We start from the raw sequence: 20,964 nt of genomic DNA, 5'->3' as shown, positions 1-20,964 counted from the left end.
ATGAAAGTTCTGTTAGAGCGGTTTATTTAAATATGAATTAGAAAATCTTTATCTGGAGAACCGTTTCTACTTACTCTACACATCGACAAACCTTCTTGCAAGTCTCCTTGATATGATTATGCCACCTTGTTTAGTAAAGCAGGGGCAGCCTCATTTTCCAAAGTAGCGTAGTTTCAAAAGGGTCTAAAGGCTCCTGAGAGTCCAACTAACTTTTGCATGAGACTTTAACACTGAACAGAACCATAAACTACTTTTCTTCAAAATTCAAATCTTCAAAGAGGATTTGCGTTATTCTCAGTACTTAACATAGCCAAATAAAATTTAAGGATAAAATTGAATCCAACTCTTCCTACAACAGAGTTTATCAACTCAGTTCAAATTAATCTACCTCAATTTGCTTTGTATTATCACAGGAAAATCTATGGGAAACTACGTAAACCACAGCAACATTTGGTACTTTTCCTAGTAGAAGCATAGGCCACATTTTTCATTCAGATACCATGTAAAATTTTCAGTTATCTTAGTAGATGAAACCACACCTACTACAGCTGCCTAAGTTTTATTCAACTAACATTTATTGTCACTTAAATAAATTTCAGATAGATCTACCTATTTTAGACTTTTCCTCAGTGATTCAAGTGCCAAAAAAAGACTTGCAAGGAAGTTCTCAACTTACATTCAGAGATTTCTGGTTTGAAACTCATCTTCAAAGCTTGATTTAAAAACATAATTGACTTTAACATTTCATAAATCAATTTGCTGACAAAAAAAGAAACTCTTTTAAGCAGGCCAAATTTTAGGAAAGTAGTCTGTAATGAAAATAACAACTTTAAAAATAATATTGAAACGGTGCTTATTTAAACATCTTTTTCCCAAAGGCCACAAGATCACTGACCTGTTTGACACTAAGAGTTTTAGGAGGCACTAGAAAAGTGTACCTCTTCTTTTCTTCATTACTTCACAGCTATTTTGACTTTAATAAAAATCTTAAGCATACACTGAATACATTTCACTAACATCCTGTGAAAATCCTTCTTGACGTATACCTGAAATGCAGATGGCTGAACAGAGTAGTAGTTGAATTAAGAACAAGCATGAGAGATATGCCAACTATAAATTATTAACGCATGTCTTAGACAAGCAATGCATTTGGATTAGCACTCATACTGATGAGCAGACAAACATACTTCCAGGTCCAGTGGAATTTTGTCCTTGATCTGAGAAGAAATCAGTAACTAGAACATCTTCAGCAGGACTCTGTGGTTTTCAACTACTAATAAAATTGAACTTCAAAAAAATATCCAGTCATAGCCGACGATGATTAATACAAAATTCAGTTATGCCTTTAGTGGCAATGACGGTTTTACATCTTTCACAATGGGCATAAATGAGGCATCAGGGCAACACCAAGTAATATTAGTCAACATTCTGGACAAAATTAGTGTAATGGGAAGGACTTCGAGTGGATGCTGGTGTCTTGTCTCTCTCTCCACAAATTCTCCATTTTCCCAGCCAATTTAAGCTGTGAAGCTACTTCATGGCCCTGCAGCCTTTATCCTTGGGGTGAGCGCTACAGTGTCCCCAACTTGTTGAGGAAAAATGGAACTGAATGAACACAAAGGCACCAAAGAAGAGTGTAGTCTGAAGTAAGGTCATACCGCGATGAGAAAAACAGGGCACAAGGTATTTGCAGGAGATATAATGAAAATGTTACTTCGTATTTTTGGGATCATTTGATGTTGCACATATTTAGCATCACAAGTCTGGCATGATGTTGGTGTATTCCTTTCCATCCTCTGCCAAATATCGATTACACAGTGGAAGATGAAGTTGGAACCTTAGAAAATTTTATATACTTCAAACGGAAATGTCGTAATATAATTTTATCAAAATCATCAGAGCAGGGGCCAAAATCTACTTCTGAAAAACTGAGCATAGCACTATTGTTCTTTCAGTGGTTTTTCACATTTGTTTACTTTTTAATCCCAGTTATTTCTCTTCGTAGTAAGCAGATTCAAGAAACAACTCATACAAATTTATAATCTGGGCAGCTAAAGAATTTTCTTACGACGTTAAATACAAATAAAATTCCTGAGGTTGGGGAGATTTTAAGCATCTTTCATACCCATTGTATGTACTGTATCACCAGGGAGGGTTGCAAAACCATCATTAACATGTATATTAAAAAAAAAATCTGTGTTTAATTTCCAATTTATATAATATTTTCTATTTATTTTTAAAAAACAGTGGGTGCCACTGTGTTCTCTGAAGAACCTAACTTCTTAGTGCATATTTTTCTCATTGAAAAAATAACAAGTTAGAAGTAACTTTCAGAATTATATTTCCAGAATTTGCACCCTGATTTCTGTCAAGTCCCAGATCAGGAGCTATATTAAAAGTAGATTATTCTTCAAGTCATTCCCCTTGAACAAGAAAATTGAGACTTTGAGACAGAGCAGCTAGGTTTTTTTCTACATTTGAACTGCCAAAATACTGGACACTAGGCTTCCAGTCTGGGGAACCTGTACAAAATAAGCATCCCTCATTTTTTTGTTACTTTTGAAGAACTTGATTCATTACCAACAACTGGGCTGTATTGGTACGAGTGAAGCCAGGATGCTCTTTCTGGCATTTGTGAGATGACATTTGAGTTGTGCATCCAGTCTCAGCCTCGCCAGTAGAAGACACACACTGGCATGCTGGGCTAAGTCCAACCAGGGCCACCAAGATGGGAGGGCTAGAGTAGGTGACATTTGGGCAGAGTCTGCAAGAACTGCGTTTGTTCAGCCTTAAGAAGAGAGGGTGAGGGGGGGATCTTACTGCAGCCTACAGCTGCCTAAAGGCAGGGTATAGACAGAACCAGACTCTTCTAAGACAAGAGACAAGAAACAAGTTGGAAAATGGGAAATTCCATTTAGCTATATAGTAGGTTTGTGGGGCCTGATGTTTTTTCAGGTTTTTTTATTCTTTTTACTATAAGGGTGTGGCAGGTTGCCCAGGTTGTCAATTCTCATAATAGCTTGCCCATTTTGTTTTTATGTTCTACAGAATCTATGCTGTGAACATTATTAAGAAGATGGCCAGAAAGGAAATATCATGCCCACATTTTATGGAAACTAGACAGCTGCTTCTGAGAAACATCAAGATGACTCTACAGCTAACATATTAGCAGGAAATCATAAAGCTCACAGTGGTATCATCAACATTAAAGGAAGCAATTTCTTTCAAATAATCTGGGTTAATATCTAATTTGCTTTGCTCTGCAAAGACTAGAACTTACAATAAAACGTTTTCAAAAATATTCCAACTCCTGATTCAGATGGGGAAGTATTTATGGGGAGTTGAGAGACTGGTGAGTCTCCATTCAGGAACATAAAATATGTAATCAGGTAAAGATCTGTGAGATTTGTTAACTGCCTTTGAAACAGCTTACTAGAGCTACTGTATGGGATGGTTATCAATCATTGCATTTAAAAAAAGTCTCTGTAATTTATATTGAAATTGATGTAATTAATGTTGTTACACAAAGCAAACCTTGAATTTACAACATGTTCTAATACAGGTTTCTTTAGTCTTTGTACCTTCACCTATCTCTTCCATAAGTTTGGTTAACATCTTTAACGTTATGCTCAACTAACTGGACAATTACTGAAGAAATGCTGCATTAGAACAAATATTGAATTCTGTTTATGACAGTTCTCCGTAAGTATATACAAATATTTGGTTCCTGAACCTTACGTTAATCACCCAATATACGCTAAATTCCTTCATAGAATCATTCAGGTTGGAAACAACCTTTAAGATCATTGAGTCCATGTCCCTAAATGCCACATCTACACATCTTAAATACTTCCAGGGATGGTGACTCAACCAGTTCCAATGATTGACAACGTTTCGGTGAAGATATTTTTTATAATAGCCAATCTAAGCCTCCCCTGGCACAACTTGAGGGCATTTCTCTTGTTCTATATCACTTGTTACTTGGGAGAAAAGACAGGCACTCACCTGGCTACAACCCCCTTTCAGGTAGTTCACTGTTTCCTTTGTTTATGAAGTGATGCCTCCTATACCTATCATTTATCAAATGTCTCCTTAATTTTCTTGAACAATGAAATAAAAATAGCAAAATTCTTGCCATCACCCTACTCTAAGTGTGATGTCCAAGGCTAGATGAAAGGCTAGGGTTCAGATCTCCTTCTTGCCTAAGCTTCTGGAAAGGCACAACTGTCTTATCTAGTTAGATAAATGCTGTGCTAGAATCCACCCAACTCACTCCCTGACCTCACCAGTCATTCTGAAACTCACATCTATACCTCACGCAATATAAGGTGCTCTTCCTTACAGGAACTTATGTAGCATTTACAAGACAGAGAAATGTATTTCTTAGTACTTTCAATTGTAGCATGGTCATAAAGATTTCAGATTACGGGTTTGGTGGGGTTTTCCCCCTTTTTTTTTCTTCCCTGGGACCACCAATAAAGGAGATATCTGTAGCATTTATGCTATCACAATAGACTATATGACACAGATACAATTCGGACTTTGTGGCAATGCTATGGCCTTTATGAAGTTTTTTTTTTTAAAAATTATCTCCCAAAAGAGAAAGGCTTTAAAGCCTTAAAGGGTGGATCTACCGCTTTATGCAAGTTTTAGACATAATTCAATCCTCATCTTGAAAACAGACAAAGATATAAATATTATCTTAGCTAAAGATTAGCGTCCTAATTCAGTTTCTGACTTGAGCTATCTCATAATATATAAGTATACTTATTACATTCTAAAGTACTGCCCTACCACTAGAAAATTCTCAATGATGCTGTTATTTTCACTACAAAGTTCCTTTCTGTAGCTGTATCAATTTTCAAATATAAAAAATCAAGCAGAAAAATGCAGGCTTCTACTTGTAGCCAAGCCTCTTGTAGACCATGAACAATGATGGGACCAGATCTGAATAGAAACTCATAAAACATCAATTAAACAAAGTAACAAAGCTACTTTGAGTTGTTCTTGCATGTTTTTGAAAATAATAGATTTGAACATAACAGTTTTTCCACTGAGTTGTGGTAGGATTTCACTGTGGGGAAGAACCTTATCACAAACATTGTTAAATAAAAAAAACCCCAACCCACCCAAAATTTATAAATATCATATCAAGTAGGCCAAACTCTTGAGCATTCTGCTAAATCTTTGAAAAAACATCCTGCTAACTGGTTTCTGTGCAGTGCTGCGGGCAGCAGAATGAAGCGGAGTCCATCAGAGGAAGACAGAACAGCAAAGGGCTTCCTGTCCCGTCTCTTCCTACTGGGGGTACAACATCACCTCGTCCCCTTCATAATCACAGAGCACTCCGGTTTCCAAGTAGTATAACTAGATAGTTCTTTTAACACTCGCAACTTCAATTAATAAAAAAATATTTCAATAGAAATTACATGAAAACCTCATATATTGGCCTAATACTTCCCCATTTTTATTGATGCCACATAAGACAGCAATTATATTTTTTCACAGCTGCATCCCACTGGCAGCTTCATAGTCCTTCTGGAACTCACTAGAGTATGCCTTCTGTCTTTGTTGGTTGTTTGTAAGTGATGAGTCCTCAGCTTATAGCAGGGGTTACAGCTTTTGAGTGCATGACCTAACACTTCCTACAATACAAATTCATCACCGTCTTCAAGCTGTTCAGCTCTTTCAGTCAACTAAACTGATCTACCACTCCAAAAAGAAAGTTGAAAAGTCACTGTTTTCCTTTGCCTTGAAACTCACATATTTCCACATTTAGAAGCCATAAGAATTCAAAACCTGCCCATGAACTTCAGGGTCACTCTCTCCAGGAGAGTGAGTATCTATCTTTTAGAAAAGACTTATTTTACCACAGAAGAAAAATGCGTAAGAAAAGTAGTCACACAAGTACAAAAGTATATGCCAGCAAAACTAGATAATAGCATGATTTTTCTTTCTTTTATATAAGCAAACAAAAGGCAAACTCTTAGACCCAAGGCAAAATTATTTTTTCCACATGAAACAACAAAATGTTTAAAATAGCTTGACATTCAAATATTAAACTCAAGTTAACATAAACAAATAGCTATAATGCCGTGTTGTATTCAACTCCATTTCAATGTTTTAGATTTCATATAGGGCAATTTTAGGATGCTTAAGATACGTTAAAGTATTTTGCCAAAACAAACTGTAAGTGTTGATTTTATGCAGAGATTTCTTAAGCAGCTATGAAAGCGCTTAGGAAAAAGATACCTGATACAACACAAGGACACTGTATTGACAAAGCACAGTCATCAGAATATATACGAGGAGGAAAATACTTACAGATTTTTTATGTCTACTGCTCCTCGGAATGCCTTCCTTGGTATTGCTTGAATCTGATTTTCACTAAGATCACTAAGGAAAAAAAAATTAATTAAACTTAAAATCTGCCATATATATTTCTTTCTGTGTATAACAAAAAGAACATATAAGAAAATCATTTCAGCCATTACAGTTCAGTCAATGTTTCCAATGAAACTTATTTTATTACCTTAACCTTTTTGTAACTGAAGAAACAGCAGCAGCAATAATAGTCTAATTAGTTTATCTGTGTTGCACTAAGTAGCTCCTTTAACAAAATAATATATATATGCCAAACAAAAAGCTGAAGCATTATATAATTTAAGAATGAGGGCCAAACTGATTTAATTTTTAACTGATTGATTTCACTTTTCAGCCCATTCCAAACCCATGACATCAAATGTTTGATAGTATTTTCAGCTTTATGCAAGGAAGACTGGAAACCAGAAAAAAGAACAAGTAGTGAGCTGCTGAAAAACAATTATCAAGCTGTGTAATATCCAAGATTAATGTATTTCTGAATTTTGTTTCAGAGTGACAAGCACCATATATTTTAAAAGAAGGCATTAAAAACCATCCTGCAGCAGATATCTAACGCTCCTCCCCAAAATCCCTGCATGACCAGCTGTACCAGGCTATCTGAAACTACAGTAGTATTTTTTGCTATTAATATAAATAACAGACCTTTTTCTGGAATTTAAAAATATTTTTGGCCCTCAAAGTTCCATATTGGAAATAAAATCCAGAGAACTGAGGTAAAGCTCCTCTGCAGAGGAGGAAGAAAAAAAAAAAAAAGAAAACAAAAAAGAAAACAAAACCAAACTAGAACCCAGAGCTTTTCATTTATGTTACACGCTGTTAACAAGTAATGCAGTGCAATAGGAGATGATCAATATATTAAAGTCGTTACTGCTATATCTACACCATGTGCAGTTTGGAGGTTTCACTTCAGAAAACAGTTTGCTACTCCGGACCAAACACTCCTACCATGCACATGGCTCACAAATGTCTGAAGGCCTTCAAAGGGACCTATCTACCTTGATGTCTTAAAATTATGAAATCAGACCTTCTTTTTCTCTGCCTTCAGAGATGCATCTGTCTATAGACAATATGGAGAACACAAGAAATTAAGTGACGAGGCTTGCTTGCATCTGAATAAAATTTAGAAACAAATCAGATGCATACAGGCTGTCTCCAGACTAGGATTTTCAGCCCGTTTACAAAGTAGTTTTGTTGTGGCTAACTAGATTTCATTTTGCTAAAACCAAATCAGGAGCTTCACTCCAAAACCACATCAAATGCAATCCAATCCCTAAGAGGAGATCTACAGTTTTGCAATGTTTTAGAGACATCTTTTAGATGACCTTTCAAGAGACAGCTTTTAGGAGAAACATTGTAAAATGGTGCATGGAAATAAGAGATCTAGCTCAGATAAAGTGAATAAGCAAGAATCATTTAGTTGATTAGACATAAACAGTCATGCTTTTGACATATTCTTTCTCTAAAACGTAATCTAGCATGAGCTCATATTTCCAGTTATTAGTAATCACTCCTGAAGATCTCTTTCAGATTGATGAACTTAAAAAAATAATGAGGGCTTTATAAAACCCCACACTGCCCAATTTGAACAATATTTGTATCAATATAATTCTTTTCCAAATAATTTTACAGATATTGACAGCAACTTTGTTTTATCTAATTCATTGTTAATTTACAGAAAATCACATTCTATTTACTTAATCTTTCATCGTTCGTGCATCTAACTGCACTGCAATATCTTGCAAAGTATATTTAAAACTAGACCAAATTTTACTATTATTAACCGTGTGTGAAAAAAGAGAATCTGTGAGCTGTGATTTAATTTTCAAGCCACCTAAGTAATCTTCAAATGGGATATGACTGCACTGCTCTGACAATAAATTCAGTGGCAATGAATGAAAAAGCAGCCTTCAGCATTTGTTACGGTAACATGATTTAACAGCCTACTTTGAAAAAAATTCCATTATAAGTCTAAACAGCAAATATATATATTTTCACTTCTGTTTAATTGACTAATACATTTTACCCACACAAAAACTATGCGTAAAGTGGTTAAGTTAGCAGTAGTGATTTGTATCATGATCAATGATTAGTTTATAATACAGATATATGTATATATCTATGTAAACCATTGCCATACTCATAAATATATACTGCAGGAGGTAATGGGTAATGGTGCATTACCCTTTTTAGGACAGTTAATAGAGTGTCATCATTCACCATTTTATTTAATTAAAAAAGTGGAAGATGAACAAGACTGAGACAATATGTGAAATATTTTTTAAAATCTAATAAAAATATCAATGGTCAAAATCTTTCTTTCCTTGACTAAATGTAAATCTTAGCACAAATGCAAGGACTCACAAGTAACCGTTATTGAGGCAGGTTCCTCAATAAACAATACGCTGAGGCTGTATGTGTGCATATGTACGTCTGCGTGTATGCATGTGCAAAAGACAGCAGACTAACTAATCGCATGCTAGATTTACCGCTGGGTCTGCACAATCAACACCTTTTCCATATAGCACAGGCTCATGCAGACTAACATACAGTGTTCCCTGCTAATTTTAGCACATTTGAAATGTAAACTACTTGATTGCAAAGGTTCCCGACCTTGCTGCGCAAGGCACTGTTTAAAGCATCCCTCTAAACGTGGAGAGCTAAGTAAGGTTGGCAAATGTCATTTTCCAAGAGAAATGTTTTTGCAATGCATCTGCTGGTTTGTGAAACTTTCTTGGAACAGTTTATGAAACAAAAGTGTAAGTTATTCATTAACTTCTTCACTGCAAAATTCTACCTCTCATAAAAAATATGATTTTCAACACAATTTATGCCTACTTATAGCAGGAAAGTTTTTAGTAATTATTTATTGATTGCTTCAAGTTTTCATCTGCTCGGTCTGAAAAGGTTTCCTTATAAAAACCTGGAGAGGTTTAAACAAACATTCAGCTTTTTCTTCTTGCATATATTACACCTACATTTCACGCTGCAGACCTAGGACTCAGTAAGAAGTTGCTGTGTGGTCTTTTTTTATGAAGTCTTAACTCATTCCACTGCAATTCTTAGACTGTTCACAAAAAAGAATGTCACAAGCAACACAGGGTGCACTCTGACTTTCTGGGGAAATGGCACAAAAATCTGTTGTGCAGATAAAACCAGACAAACTTGCAGCCGTTATGTTACATTGATTTGACTTTGCAGCTTATATTCTGCAGTGAAGAAAGGTGCAAAACTGCTTTTCAGCCTGATGGTCATTGTTTTCCGCACTAATAACTATGTGAACTTCATCTCCCATTTCAAATAGAGGCAGCGTTTGAATCTGAGTATAATTTATGATGGCACTTGATACCCCTAAAATGAAAAAGGCTTTAAGCATTTCAGTAAAACTTAAGCCACCGAACAACAGAACATACTACTTTTACAAGAACAAATCTGTATGTTTGAAAGAAAAGGCATGAGTCTGTCTTCACATTTGAAACCAGAAATCTGACCAAGATACTTTCATTGGAAGAAATTATTCTCCATTATTATTACAGCCCAAGACCTTATATCAAAATTTGGTGTGTATACCTCTGGAACAGGAGAATTGAATCAAAAATGTTCTGTATACAGCTAGAGTGAAAAAGTCAAGGCTATCCTACAGATTTTTTTTTTTTTTTAAATAAAGCACTATGGTCTAGTAAGATGTTTTGATGAATTCATCTTTACATAGATTCTAGTCGTCCTACAGGCCTCTCTCAACTAAATTGTGCTTGACTCTACTATATCATTCCAAATTATTAAGTGGAGTGCCTTAGACATTGACCCTTCAAGAATATTTCTTAGAGCAACTTTGTGGGCTTCGTTCACTCCATTCAGTGGCCAGCAGAGCACCTTCACCCAGCGGGCCTCCAGCGCACCTCCCCGCCCATACGTTACCGAACCAGGGCTCGGGGCCAGAGCTGCCATATATAACTGCAGTCTCAACCCCATTTTCTCAAAAGCAAAACAAGAAAACCAAATCCATATACCAGCCAAAGCAGAATCCCACTCTAACTGAAGATACACAGAGCAGAATGCACAAAGATTTCTGATTTTTTTTCCCCAACTACAGTGGTTCTTTGAAAAACTTGCATACATTTTTCTTCTCCCACAGAAGGTCGGGTATGTGTTTCTAAATCAGGGACTAAATATGTTGCACCTAAATAACTTTTTTTCAGCTAACATAGTCTATCCAAATATTCCAACTCAGCAATAAAAGCAGAAAATACAATAGCATCTCTCAGATCCATGATCAAGTAAGTCCTCAAATTATCGTGCTTACATAAAATATAATTTCTTTTTAAATAAACTGGGACAAGGTAGTTTATATGCAATGTATACTGGTAATCACATATGCCTCAGATTTTAAACTAATTTCCAAAGATTAAGGATTTAATTCTGATATTTTCAATGACACTACAGTAGAACTTGTTTAATTTTAAATTATACCTGAAAGAATGTAAATTTATGTATTTTAAAAAATGATGAAATAGGAAAAAAATTAATTAAAAAAATAATCAAACCTCTCACCCCACCCTCCCCCAAAAAATCAGCTTAATTTTATGTATTCAGTTAATTTTTTTTTTGCTCCAGAATACATTAGTAATCACAATGCATTATGCTTTGTGGAAATAGCAGAAAGACCTTGCCAAAACCTTGCTGCTACTGAATCCTTCCTAAGAACAGGATGGAAATGGTACATTTCTATTTATCGTATTTACTGGTTAGGAGATAGAAGTGTATCAGGAAAAAAACACAACCTAGAATCTTGCTAACGTTTGAAATTCTTACCAATATAATATAATAACCTATTCCCACAGAAAACCTCAAAAACTTACATATGCTGTTGCTTTTCTATCTGAGGATAAAGCCCTCAGATAACCTGATATTAATGAGCCTGATAGAGTGCTTCAGCTCTTAAAAAATGCAGAGAGTACTGCATTGCAGCTATTTTATTACTCACCGTGTATGGTTCCCAGTTGAATATCCCATTTACCCTTAAAAGGAGTGCTAAATTTTTAATTATATAAATTGAAACATCACATATAATATCTATATCATACACTGTTAAGGCTGTATTACAGTTTTCTTGTGTGGCTAAAACCATTGTTCGTTCTGAAACAATAAATCTTTTGAAGATGGCAAACCTGCTTGTAAATTTAATTACTTGTAATTTTATTTTCCTCTATGGTTTAACCTCCTTCTGTGTCTGACCAGTGATATCATAAATCTATACTGCCATTCTCTACTTTGTAAAACACTGAGTACTGGAAATGAGTAATGTGTCCTGATTTGTAAAGGAAAAGGCAGAAGTACTGAGTCAAACTAAGTATTGAATACTTAGCAGTCTATCTACGCCAGTTCATAAAAACAGCTCAAAAGGTGGCTATTCCATGATCAGCATCATTAATAATTATTTAAATATATCTGACATGAATAAAGTAAGCCTTGCTTAGTACTCCTCTCTTACTGGAAAACCGTAATGTTAACATTAGCTAACTATATTTTGCATTAAATACCCCATGCCCATACAAGGTGGCAAACTATCATAGATAATGAGACTACAGGGCATTCAAAGAAATAAACAGAATGGTAATTTCTTTAGATTATTTGACTGAAAATCAAATATATGATTTTGGACACGGAGATTTTCACTTGGAATACAATGGTGGGCAAAAAATATATACACATTTTAGAGTAGGATAGTTCAGTTGGAAGGGACCTACAATGATCATCCAGTCCAATCAGATGACTTTGGTGGAACAAGTAACAGCTTCTTTTTATGAATATAAGCATGAATTAGATATTGTGTTGGGTTTGCGTGGCAAGGTTTTGGTAGCGGGGGGGGGCTACAGGGGTGGCTTCTGTGAGAAGCTGCTAGAAGCTTCCCCTGTGTCTGATAGAGTCAATGCCAGCCGGCTCCAAGACGGACCCGCCGCTGGCCAAGGCCAAGCCAATCAGCACCTCTGTGATAACATATTTAAGAAGAAGAAAAACACTTAGAGAGAGAGAGAGCTTTTGCAGCCAGAGAGAGGAGTGAGAAGATGTAAGAAACTCTGCAGACACCAAGGTCAGTGCAGAAGGAGGGGGAGGAGGTGCTCCAGGCGCCAGAGCAGAGATCCCCCTGCAGCCCGTGGTGAAGACCATGGTGAAGCAGGCTGTCCCCCTGCAGCCCATGGAGGAAGGAGGAGGGGGTGTAGAGATTCCACCTGCAGCCCGTGGAGGACCCCACGCTGGAGCAGGTGGAGGCACCTGAAGGAGGCTGTGGCCCCATGGGAAGCCCACGCTGGAGCAAGCTCCTGGCAAGACCTGTGGACCCGTGGAGAGAGGAGCCCACGCCGGAGCAGGTTTGCTGGCAGGACTTGTGACCCCGTGGGGGACCCACGCTGGAGCAGTTTGCTCCTGAAGGTCTGCACCCCGTGGGAGAGACCATGTTGGAGAAGTTCGTAAAGGCCTGTAGCCCGTGAGAGGGACTCCATGTTGGAGCAGGGGAACAATGAGAGGAGTCCTCCCCCTGAGGATGAAGAAGCGGCAGAAACAACGTGTGATGAACTGACCGTAACCCCCATTCCCCGTCCCCCTGTGCCGCTGAGGGGGGGCGGAGGTTGAAGCCGGGAGTGGAGTTGAGCCCAGGAAGATGGGAGGGGTGGGGGGAGGTGTTTTAAGATTTTATTTTATTTCTCATTCCTCTACTCTGTTTTGCTTAGTAATAAATCAGATTAATTTCCTCTCTAAGTTCAGTCTGTTTTGCTCGTGACAACAATTAGTGAGTGATCTCTCCCTGTCCTTATCTCGACCTACAAGCATTTCGTTATTCTTCTTTCTCCCCTGTCTAGTGAACGAGGGGAGTGAGAGAGCGGCTCTGGTGGGCACCTGGCCCCAGCCAGGGTCAACCCACCACAGATATTTATCCCAAAATAATAAAACTGACTAAACAATCCATTTATGAATATCAAATGGTCCTCTCCCTTTCAGCTGTTTTCACTGTGATTTGCTTTTTCCTCAGTACTATTCAGTGTCCCTACAACATATGTGTATCTGAGTACACCTTAAAAAATACAGAAATTTAGGTGGAAGGGAGAAGACACACACTACTCGTTCATTAAGGAGCTCTTTGCATGGAAAGCCTGTGAAATGTGCTCCAGCACAGGCTACTCGCTGGATTCTGAACTTCATCAGGGTGCCTATGAGGTCTTGCATGGCCCGGGACTCTTCTCCAGCCAGAGTCACCTTAACGAGGCATGCTATCAAAAACCTCCAACCTATTCCAGAGCAACACCTAGGTTTGCACGAATTATTATATATTCCCCTGGCTTTGACGTTATGGAAAACGAATTACTGTGCCTCACTGGGAGGCAGTGCAGACACCAGCAGTAAAACCTGAGCTCCTGGAAGGCAAGAACATGCTGCAACGTGACAGCATAAGAGAAGCGACCCACGCGCCAAGCTTCAACTGTGTCTTGATATATCTCGATAGAAGGAGATTATTTCATTTTATCATTAACACTGTCAGCTCCCTCTGTTTACAAAAGCTGCTGTAGCAGTAGGCTTTCCAAAGCAAAGAGGACAGAATGAAACGGCAAAATAGGGGTTTTTTTATTTTGCTGGATCTCTGATTTGGATTTCACTCCTAAAATGCCAGACAGTTTTCCACTTTCTAAATCTGAAGAATAAATATGGATTTCTACTCCGTATTAAGCAGTTTGCATTATCATGGCAAACTCTTGATCAGATTTTTTTTACTGCTCATGAACCTTCATTTACCATCACACAACCATACTCATAAGTTGCAAAGTTGTAATATGATTACTTAATCTAAGATATTTTCTGAATGCTACAGAGACACGCTTTGGCAACCACTAGTTTTACTGTATTAGGATAAAGTATGTAAGCATGAAAATTATTTTCAGAACTATGTAACGAGAATCAAACCAAAGTACAAAGTCTTCAAGAAGATGCTACTGAACTATTACATTATGGTGTAAATATAGGGGGTGTATCCTGGACAGATAGTTCCTCTAAAATTAATAGCTCAGGTGAACTGAATCTATTGAAGCATATTTGGAATTCCATCATGGTAGAAATATATCACATTGTAGCAGGAGCTTACTAAACAAACATAGATGTTTTAATCTATAACACAACAGGTTTTTATCCCACGTTCAGCAAATTTATTAAAATATGCAAACAAGTAAGTACCTTTCCCATTACTGAAATGAGGCTTACCCAGTTAATTGTTACAATACTGACATGTGTTTGGCTTTATAGAGTTATTGTATAACAAGTTACAGTACTGCATCACTTATTTATCAAAATAATCTTATACCCAAATGGTTTCTCATGTCCTTTTAGCAAGGTGTACCTTTTTGGCAGATCTACGGAGCAATTAAGACAGACAGAATAAGGAAATGTCTAAAAAAATATATACTTGACAACTCAGTCTAAACTCGTGTTCGGAACAAAAAAAAAAGCAAAAACCAAACCAAACCCAAGAACTCTGCTGTACCATTATTCTTTGACTATGAAATAAACAATTTAGCCTCCTACTAACTTCAATGCTTTTTTTTTCCTGTTCCACAGTGAAACATCCAACGCAGCTATTCCTCTTCAAATGAAGATACAAAAGGAGTCTATTACTATCAGCAGTGGCCGATATGTCCCTAGACACATATTTATCTCCTTGTGGAGATCAAAAATATGAATTATAAATTCTAGCATTCATTCTATAAATCACTATTGCTGGTCATATCATCATTCCAACCTGATTCCCGTAAGAGGAAAAAGATTTCACGTTGGAGAAAGGTACCATTAACCTCCTTTTAGAGATGGACAACCTAAGATAGTATATGTGAGCAGCAGTATCTATCAATATCATGCTGAAAAGCACAAAGCAAATGAGAAAAATTTAGATCACAGAATTGCAGAATCTCTCTGCATCACTAATGTCCATTTGCTCTGTTGACTCCCTAGAGATTCAGATGCTGTACATAGTAGATGCGTAATCTATTCCCACATTAAAGCAGGATCGCTCCCTATGCCACGGTGTGCTATATTGTGCAAATGAATATTTCATACTTCACATCATAGGGCAATCACCACTGCAATATCGATGAATGATGTGAGTCATAGCAATTTCTATGGTAAGGAATGAATCTTACGCTTTTCTAAGAATATTGAGATTAAATTTCTCTGCTCACTTTCATCTCTCAGTTTTTAATGATACCACTTTTAATGATACCACTTTTAACGATACAGAATCATAGAATCATTTAGGTTGGGAAAAGACCTTTAAGATCATCAAGTCCAACCATTAACCTAACACTGCCAAGTCCACCACTAAACCACGTCCCTAAGCACCACATCTACACATCTTTTCAATACCTCCAGGGATGATGACTCAACCACTTCCCTGGGCAGCCTTGACAACCCTTGCAGTGAAGAATTTTTTCCTAACATTCAATCTAAAGCTCCCCTGGTGCCATTTCCTCTTGCCCTATATCACTTGTTACTTGGGAGAAGAGGCCAACACCCACCTCACTACAACCTCCTTTCAGGTAGTTGTAGAGAGAGAGATTGTCTCCCCTCAGCCTCCTTTTCTCCAGGCTAAACAACCCCAGTTCCCTCAGCCACTCCTCATCAGACTTGTGCTCTAGACCCTTCACCAGCTTCGCTGCCCTTCTCTGGACACGCTCCAGCACCTCAATGTCTTTCTTGCACAGAGCGGCCCAAAACTGAACACAGTCCTTGAGGTGCAGCCTCACCAGTGCCGAGTACAGGGGGACAATCACTTCCCTAGTCCTGCTGGCCACGCTATTTCTGATACAAGCCAAGATGCTGTTGCCCTTCTTGGCCACCTGGGCACACTGCTGGCTCATATTCAGCTGGCTGTCAACGAACACCCCCAGGTCCTTTTCCGCCAGGCAGCTTTCCAGCCACTCTTCCCCAAGCCTGTAGCGTTGCATGGGATTGTTGTGACCCAAGGGCACGACCCAGCACTGAGCCTTGTTGAACCTCACACAACTGGCCTCAGCCCATCGATCCAGCCTGCCCAGATCCCTCTGTAGAGCCTTCCTACTCTCAAGCAGGTCAACACTCCTGCACACCTTGGTGTTGTCTGCAAATTTACTGAGGGTGCACTCCATCCCCTTGTCCAGATCATTGATAAAGACATGAAAGAGAACTGGCCCCAGTACTGAGCCCTGGGGAACACCACTTGTGACCCGCCAAATCCTGGATTTAACTCCATTCATCACAACTCTTTGGGCCCGGCCATCCAGCCAGATTTTTACCCAGCGAAGAGTACATCCATCCAAGCCATGAGCAGCCAGTTTCTCCAGGAGAATGCTGTGGGACACAGTGTCAAAGGCATTACTAAAACCTAGGTAGACAACATCCACAGCCTTTCCCTCATCCACTAAGCGGGTCACTTTGTCATAGAAGGAGATCAAGTTAGTCAAGCAGGACCTGCCTTTCATAAACCCATGCTGACTGGGCCTGATCACCGGGTTGTCTTGTATGTACCGTGTGATGGCATTCAAGACGATCTGCTCCATAACCTTCCTGGCACTGACAGACAGTCAGACTGACAGGCCTGTAGCTCCCTGGATCCTCCTTCTGGCCTTTCTTGTAGACGGGCGTCACATTGTCTAACCTTCAGTCAGCTGGGACCTCCCCAGTTAGCCAGGACTGCTGATAAATGATGGGAAGTGGCTTGGTGAGCACTTCCGCCAGCTCTCTCAGTCCTCTTGGTCAACATCTGGCCCTATAGAATTGTGTGTGTCAAAGTGGTGTAAGCAGGTTGCTAACCATTTCCCCTTGGATTATGGGGGCTTCATTTTGTTCGCTGTCCCTGTCTTCCAGCTCAGGGGGCTGGGTACCCAGAGAACAGCTGGTCTTACTATGAAAGACTGAGGCAAAGGCGGCATTAAGTACCTCAGCCTTCTCCTCATTTTTTGTCATTACGTTTCCACCCACATCCAATAAAGGATGGAGGTTCTCCTTAGTCTTCCTTTTGTTGCTAATGTGTTTATAGAAACATTTTTTATTGTCTTTCACAGCAGTAGCCAGATTAAGTTCTAGCTGGTCTTTGACCCTTCTAATTTTCTCCCTGTACAACCTCACAACATCCCTGTAGTCCTCCTGAGTGGCCTGCCCCTTCTTCCAAAGGTCATAAACTCTCCTTTTTTTCCTGAGTTCCAGCCAAGGCCCTCTGTTCAGCCGAAGTTTCTTTCATTCTTAATGCTTCAGGGTTTTTATACATTATCTGTTTATAAATCTATAACTGAATGGAAATGTAGTTATTAGAGCAATTAGTATATTATTATTTGCAATAAGCAGTAGATTTTTTAATCCATTTTATCTATTTATTTATTAGAGTTGCAGATCATTTATGCATACAGTATAGAATATATACAACAAATGAGAAAAATTAATGAACTACACAATAGGAGTACTGGTAGTCTGATAATATCCAGAGTTTATCAGTACCTTCAATCTTAACATTTAGGATAAGTCATCAAAAACCTAAATGACAATCACTGCTCATCTTCTTCTGTGTGAGAAACAGCCTGACTCTTCATACTTACCCAGTACCATAAGATATTGACTTGTTTATAATTTTTAGTATTAGTAATTGGTAATTTCTACAGAATTAAAATATCACAGAGTGCAAGTATAAGGCCTGTCTTACTTTTTAATAGGACCACATTTTCAGTTTGGAATAAGCCAAAACTTTCAATCTCAGTCTTGGCATTGAAGTTAATCTGTGGGCCGTAAAATCAATTCTACTGTACAATATCTCCAAAAGTGCACTTAAATCAATTTGTATACTCTGGTACCAGTTGAAAATAATTGCTTAAGTAGCTTCACCATTTATTCTTTATTGTGCTAGAGTGTCCTAGTGTAGCAAATGCTAACTGTGAAGTAAAATAGGAGTATTAGGACCACACATGTATTTTACTGGAGTCTTAGAAATTATTTTTGAAAGGGAAAGCAGTCTTTATTAGTGTGTTCCACTAAATTAATATGTAATTCTCTTTTGTTTAGGACTACAAAAAAAAAGAAGGAAAAAAAAAAAGGAAATAATTACACTTTGTAGCTCCTAAAGAGAAAAGGACCACCCACGATTTCAAGGAGAGAGAATTGCAATACTACTACAAATTTGGCTTCAATGTGATTCTTTTGATAGAAAAAGACCCGTGAAAGAAAAACTTGAAGCTCTTACGAACACCCTCGCCCCCTCAAAGAAAAACTTGCCAATTCTTTATGCCCCATAGAGTCTCGAATTGGTCAAGCTGAAGGAAGGTACTGAGCAACATTTACTGACTGCTGCTTGTCAGGCATTTCTAACGGCAGTACCATTCCCCTAACAATGCCGAGACAGCAGCACAGCTGCGAAGTGTGAGGGTATCGTTGACCTACAGCCCTACTCTGGGTTTGCAGAGTGGGAGATGACTTTTAGCCATACGCATGTAGATCTTGAATTTAATGTTTCAAAAATGATACCCTAGTCTAGCCAATAACTTGTAAAGCATATATGTTCATGCATTTTTCCTCCCTCTTTTTTATTTAACCAGGTTGAAATTGAAGGCAAAATAGAAAATAACTTTTATATGTTGTTATTTCACACAAGGCCACAAAAGACCATTTCTTTATAAGGAAAGAGTGAAGATTCTGCTATTTTAATTCCACCAGTCTCTGATAGATGATTTGGCGATTAATTTTTAATCAACTATTACACTTGATAGACTTGAAAATGCACTACAAGTTAAGGACTTAAAAAGGATAAAGCGAGATGCTGCCAGGTAGCTTTCACTTCTTCTGGTATGTTACACACTCAGCATATGCATGGCTGAAACATCCATTTGGCTTGGTTTGAGGATCCGCCCACATTAAGAATAGATGAGATGGCATACTTAATTTTCCAAAAGACCTCTTCAACAGTATCTGAAAAATCTATCACTACTTTTCCCTGTAACAAAACTTCTTTTTTTAGCAGGAGTTTGCAGCTGTCAACATGTCTTTAATATTTAATATTGTTTCACCTGCTTTGGAATTGAAACTGTAAGCACTTTTAGGAACTGATTGAAAGGTTGTCTGGTATGTTGTCTAGTTTCACTACACAGTCTATAACCCTGTATACTCTCTTCTGAAATATCACTCAGCAAACCATGGCAATTTCACTCTGTTCAAAACGGAGCAGAGCTGATTCCTGATCCAGCCCCATTATGCATAACTGCTATTCCAATCCAGGCAAGTAATAATTACATCCCTGGACACAGACATTTTTCATCAAGTATAGGCCCAAAGTGTTAGTTTAATAATAAGCTGAGTACTCCAAGTGTTTCCTAACAGTAAAACTAACCTTGAGCATTTTGTCAAGGGACAGCCAAAATTTGGAGAGTAAACTAGAAATGATCTTGCAGATCATTAATGTTGAATGGCACTGTGCTCACTCTTCCTTCACTTGAGTCGAATGATGCAATTTGGGGATTGTCTCTTGAGACAGGCTGATTGCTTAACAAGACAGATTTATTGTACAGTCTTAGCTTTATACAATATGTGTGTAGTCACATAATATATGTGAAGCACTGATGCTTCAGCCTTTAAGGCTGTTGCCTGTCTGTGCCAAAAAGTGCACTAAGAACAGCAAAAGAAACCAAAGCAAATTATAAAAGGATTACCATGGATGATTAAAAAAATTGACAACAGCTAAGCTACCATCATAATTACTGCTTATCAAGATGACCAATATTATATCATTGTTTTCCTGGGCTTCACCCATCTGCTTATAACCATCTGTCATTTCTTATACTGTATATTTTTCACAGAAACACTTTGTTTTACGCTGTGTTGATTTTTTTTTTTCTAATCTGTGTTTGTACAGTGCCTACCACCATTGGGTTTCTGGCCCAAAAAGCTAGGAGTTTAAGCTGTTGTACAAGTAAACTAATAATGGAAAGGATGACGGAAACATGCATTCATATCATCCTCCATTACTCTGATAATGAAATACATAATAGTAAGAACAAGCTCAATTATTTAGGTTAAGTAACCAAATAGGTTTTTTGGACTGGATTTTTTGTTTATTCTGTCTTGTGTGTTGTGTATGTGCTGGTTAAAAAAGTCAATTAAAAGTTCTCAGGAGAAAAGGGAAAAGAAATTGTTGGGAAACTTCAGGGCAACTACTGATATGAACATTCAAGTATTCTGGCACTAAAACTTCTCATTGATCAGAATAGAAGTCTCAAGTCTCCCAGCATTCTAGTTTCTGCTCAAGGATTCCAGGCTTCTCTTCCTTCTTGAGCCTGCCTCCCCTTTCTCTGGCTTTTCAAGCCACTTCCCCAAAATTCCTTTCACCACAATCTCTTTCCTCTCAATGCCGTGCAAAGAATCAGAATTTCAAGAGATGGCTTCCTGTTGTAAAAGGAACTGACAAGATGGCAGAAGTAGTACATTTGGTCTATAAAACAACAGTGTATCCTAGCTGAACACAGGGGCCATTTAGAATTGAAAACCCTTGTAAAAATGGTGAAAACATACACAAGCAATGAAAAGGAAATG

At 38.0% G+C, this 20,964-nt stretch overlaps 1 protein-coding gene across 2 annotated transcripts in view; it reads right to left on the bottom strand.

Moving 5' to 3' along the window:
• Positions 1–20,964, bottom strand: part of SLIT2 (slit guidance ligand 2) — a 268,226-nt gene that overhangs the window by 105,317 nt on the left and 141,945 nt on the right. For both annotated transcript variants that reach the window (XM_054825079.1, XM_054825078.1), the window contains exon 5: positions 6,325–6,396. In XM_054825079.1, the coding sequence (XP_054681054.1) occupies positions 6,325–6,396 (72 nt within the window). The remainder of the gene's footprint in view (positions 1–6,324; positions 6,397–20,964) is intronic.

The sequence above is a fragment of the Grus americana genome, chromosome 4 (genome assembly GCF_028858705.1).
Source record: "Grus americana isolate bGruAme1 chromosome 4, bGruAme1.mat, whole genome shotgun sequence".
In the NCBI taxonomy this organism is placed as follows: domain Eukaryota; kingdom Metazoa; phylum Chordata; class Aves; order Gruiformes; family Gruidae; genus Grus; species Grus americana.
Note: the sequence above shows the minus strand (reverse complement) of the source record. Positions and strands in the feature narration are given on the sequence as shown.